General features: G+C 39.0%; 1 protein-coding gene across 1 annotated transcript; it reads left to right on the top strand.

Annotated features, from left to right (window-relative positions):
* The first annotated feature begins 534 nt into the window (after positions 1–534).
* On the top strand, positions 535–4,203 carry LOC101325672 (lymphotactin-like). Its single transcript, XM_033847907.2, has 3 exons — positions 535–710; positions 2,559–2,673; positions 3,573–4,203. The coding sequence occupies exons 1-3, from the start codon at positions 650–652 to the stop codon at positions 3,730–3,732; spliced, it is 336 nt and encodes a 111-aa protein (XP_033703798.1). The 5' UTR covers positions 535–649; the 3' UTR covers positions 3,733–4,203.
* Positions 4,204–4,561: the final 358 nt, after the last annotated feature.

The following is a 4,561-nucleotide window of genomic DNA, read 5'->3' as shown; positions in this document are numbered from 1 at the left end:
GCATATAGACAGGCTCCAATCATCATTATTGAAATGTTTCTTGGGTATGTGGGGAGGCTGGTGTAAAGAAAGGGGATCACTTGAATGAGGGCAGAGGAGAGAAATAAGATTAAGGCAAAGGAGTGAGGAACTCAGGGAAGCAACAGCATCCCTTCACCTCCCTAAGGCATCACTGGGCTTAGGATCCACAGTGGTGGAAGCCTCATGTCACAGCTGATGTTCCATGAGGCAGGTGGGGGAGATGGACCACAGGGACCACTCCACCTTGTTTCCTTTACACTGTCCCTGTGCTGGGCCGTGACACTGGCATGGCCTTGGGGCATGTGTGCAGTGGAAGGTTTGAATTTAGACTGGTGGCAGGAGATGAGACAACTATGTTTCTTCTGTGCACATATTTGGTTTCACGGACACGTTAACCACAGGAGGAGGAGAAAAGGCCACAAGGTGTTGGGTTAGTCTGAGTGGGGACAAAGGAACTTATTTTTTCAACCAAAGAAAGCATCAGTATTGCAAAGACTTTCCATGATTCCACACCCACCTCGAAAGCGCCCTCTCACCACAGGAAGTGCGCTGATCATTGGAGGAATAAAAGAGACTGAAAGGATCAGTTCCTCAGCCTCTCGCTGCACAGCTCATCAGGACCTCAGCCATGAGACTTCTCATCCTGGCCTTCCTCGGGATCTGCTGTCTCGCCGCATACACTGTGGAAGGTAAGTCAAAAGCTTATTTATGAGATAAGGAGCATCTATGTATGCAGGCAGTGGCCACACATTTTCGTTTTGACTCAAGCTTTGACTGCAGTAAACTTTCTCCCAGCTTAGCCTTAGACTTCCCTAGTGAAAATGGGAATAATTTGACTCTAGGAGACTTTGTAGATTTTGAAGATAGAACTTGGTCACAATCTGGGCTCCTAGTTTTCACAATTGGGTGATTTGGGGTAAATTTCTTCACCTCTCTGTGCCTATGCTTACTTATCTATAAGAAGAATGTTATAACCGATACGCTTACCAGGGATTAAAATGAAATAAATCTTATAATCACTTATCAGGTTTCCACACAAGTCCTAACTTCTTGATTAATGTTCGCTGTGGAATGGTGATGAAGACTTTGAAGCTTTTGCCTATTTAGTATTGATCTTGAAAATTCTCCAGATTTTGACAGTTCACAATGTGGGAATGAGCTAGAGGGTGTATGTTCTGAAGGAAATCAATGTTTCCTATGAAAACAAAAATGACTGGTAGCTCATACCTTCATACCCAGGAAATCAATATTACCTTTAAGTGTGTAGGAGAGTCTATTATTACTTCTATGAATGTTGTTCCCACTGATGATCAATTTCTTGAGTTTATAAGAGACCATAAGTGCTAACAAATATCAATGTCTTATATACAATCAAATAAACCTACAAGACATACCCAGATGAGACTTCACTACACTGAGACTTACCTGAGCATTCTACACATATTTCTTAAAGGATCATTTTTTCCCAGCTGGTTGGAGTGTATTTCTCCTTGTGGCTCTGTCAACAAGAGAAAATATCCTTTGGGTGTAATTAACGTTTCAGTTAACTGTCCTTTCAACCTCCTAATCCGTAGACTTATTACTTAGACTAGAATATCTGAACCTGATCGTGGATGCCAAGGGTGTCCGTAAATAGAGATGGCAATGTCTGGAACTCCCTGAAATTGTGCCCCAAATAAAAAAATATTGATGAAACAAAAAGTTTAGGCCAAATGTTGTCTTAACCATGGCTGGCTGGCATTTTTCTGAGACAATATTCTGCCATTTGGTGGAAACCCATGTATGGGTAGGGGAAAGAAGACTGAGGAAGACTGTAGACACTTGGGTATTTCCCTCTTTCATTCGGTTCAGAGATAGTTCAGCATTAGAAATAAATTGGCAAAAAATAAAAAATAAGTAAATAAATAAATAGGCAAATGTAGAGGGTTAAGAATGTACAGGCTGGATATTTTGTGATGGAAAGAAGGAGAGATGAAGAGCAATGTTAGTGAATACCTTCTGCTCAGTTTCATGTTTATAGAAAGACTTCTGATATCAGCAACACTGTAGCTCAAACTTTGTCATCATCAGCTATTATTTTAGATGCTTTTTTGCTGAATATTTCTCTAAGAAATAGTCTCTGAGAATATTTACTTCCTTGAGAAGCAAATACCAGTCTCTTCAACTTAGGAGGAAATCAGCACTTAGAAATCCTTTTTAGATTTTAGAAAACCCTTACTATTATTCACTCTTCCAAGTAATTTTCCCTTCTCTAATGTAAGATGTTCTCTACACTTAAAAAGTTTAATCCCCTGGACCATTTCTGTTGAGGAGGAGTACTTTATGAACTACTTCTTTCACATATTTTACATTTTACCATTTAAAATGAAAATGCCTTTATTTATTCAGTCAACAATGAGCTACCTCTCCCATATTTAGTGTTCCTTTCCCAAATTATTCTTTATCATGTCACTCTTTGTTGGTTTATTTATAGTATTCAAACATTTATAGTATTAGAAATTATATTTTATTTTTATTTACATGGTTTTCTTTCCTAGGTGTGGGGAGTGAAGTTCTAGAAAAGACCATCTGTGTGAGTCTGACTACCCAGCAACTACCAATTAAAAAAATCAAGACCTACACCATCAAGGAGGGCCCCATGAAAGCAGTGATGTGAGTTGCTCTCCCCCAAATCTGGGCTTGATGGAACACAGATATATAGAAATGCTGCCCTCCTCAGGAAAAATGTCAACAAGGAGGAAAACCTCAACATAGCCAATAGTCTTTCTGTTTTTCCATATGAACCATGCCTTTATGTAGCCCCAAACAATGTTTATGACAAAAAATTGGCAACCGAGTGAAGACTATCACCCTCCTTTCTGCTTTATCTTAGCAGAAGAATCTAACTGGGAACCAGATGAATAATATGCTCAGTCCCGAGGGTTAGGTTTAGAGCTGGCTGGTTCAGATCAGGATTTGACCATAGAGACACACTGGTGTGGGATGCCTTCCTTCCCATCCTTCCCCTTCCCTGCCTTTCTCTGCCCTTATGGTGGGCTGGAGTAGAGTGCCATATTTTATCAGTTGCCATATCTCGAGGAATAGTGTCAACAACTAGCCTACATGGTACCGTTCTCTTTCTAGGATCTCATCTTCAGAACAGCAACTCTTCTCAACACACAATTGCAACTTTACCTCCCAAAATATGATAAAGAAATTACCTTTTGTCCAGAAAATAAGTGTGTTTAAATTTGAAAAAGAAGATGATATGTAATAATTGGACTAGATGACCTCAAATGTCCAGTTTAATTACATCACCTGGTAGCAATGATGAGAAAAGGAGCCTGCAATTTATGCTGAGCCAGGGATCTGGGTATTACCTGGAGCTATTTCTCCTTTATGGGAAAATAGATTGCAGAGGAAAGATTTTCATTTATGTTCTCCTGAATCTGAAAGACTGTTTTGTCCAGTCATTTCTGCACAAGATCTCTTATATATGATCTGATCTTAACTTCTGGTCCCAAGACTTTGAGGATGTGACTGACTTTGTCTATTTTTTCTTTGCATTGCAGATTTATTACCAGACGTGGCCTTAAAGTCTGTGCTGATCCACAAGTTGAATGGGTGAAAAAAGCAGTCCGAACAATAAAGTCCACCAGGAGAAATGTGAGCCAGACCAAGCCTACAGGAGCCCAGCAATCCAGCAGTACAGCTGTGACCCTGAGTGGGTAGTGACCCTCTGGCATCTTGTCCCCTCACTAGCCAGGCAGCTCATTTCCCTTTAAAGCTCATGGACTCATTACATTATATTCACCTTTTATAAAAGTGCTGCATGAGTCAAATTATTGTTTTAATATTTTTATGTCTTTCATATTCATTTAGATGCTCTAATTAATACATGTTTATTATTAAGAACAGTCCCAAAGTTTATTCATTACATATTGGGAAAAATAATACATCATTTGTGTTCTATTTCTGTCCTAACTGTACTTCGTTGATGGTATCCATGATGGGAGAGATTTTGGTCAGTGTTTATCAGCGATGAAAGATATATTCATCATTTTTAGGTTCTAGTGCAAAATGGTTCTCTACACATGAGTTATAGGTGACAACTGTGACAATGACAATTTAAAATCTATTTCAACCTGTCTTCATAATGGAGTTCTATCTTTATGGAATAAAGGAGAAAATGATCCAACCACTATTGGGGTCCCATTCTGAGGGTTCACTACTCAAAAATTAGCTTCATTCAAGTTTGATCTGGAGCAAATTCTCATACCTCTGTGTCTCATTTGATCTCCTTAAAAGAAAGAAAAAAAAATACAACTTGCGAGTTCTTTCATTTGCCAAAGTAGCAAAGATTAGACTTTTGATGGAAAGATACTTTATTCCAACAAAAATCAATTCTCCTCAAACTGGGCAATGATCTCACTGCCTTTCTGTGATTTCCATAACTGTCACTACTCTAGTTACCATACAAGTCATGCATTTTTGTTTTGCCAGTAAGATTTTAACATTCCAAACACTGTCACCTGGAACATTTTTTGAATGTGATCACAAT

The sequence above is a fragment of the Tursiops truncatus genome, chromosome 1 (genome assembly GCF_011762595.2).
Source record: "Tursiops truncatus isolate mTurTru1 chromosome 1, mTurTru1.mat.Y, whole genome shotgun sequence".
In the NCBI taxonomy this organism is placed as follows: domain Eukaryota; kingdom Metazoa; phylum Chordata; class Mammalia; order Artiodactyla; family Delphinidae; genus Tursiops; species Tursiops truncatus.
Note: the sequence above shows the minus strand (reverse complement) of the source record. Positions and strands in the feature narration are given on the sequence as shown.

Bases quoted from the DNA above. Each gene is read 5' to 3' on its own strand.
- LOC101325672 (XM_033847907.2), top strand. From the start codon at position 650: ATGAGACTTCTCATCCTGGCCTTCCTCGGGATCTGCTGTCTCGCCGCA. The intron at 711-2,558 runs GTAAGTCAAAAG...TTTCTTTCCTAG, and splicing joins CGCCGCATACACTGTGGAAG to GTGTGGGGAGTGAAGTTCTA. The intron at 2,674-3,572 runs GTGAGTTGCTCT...TTTGCATTGCAG, and splicing joins GGCCCCATGAAAGCAGTGAT to ATTTATTACCAGACGTGGCC.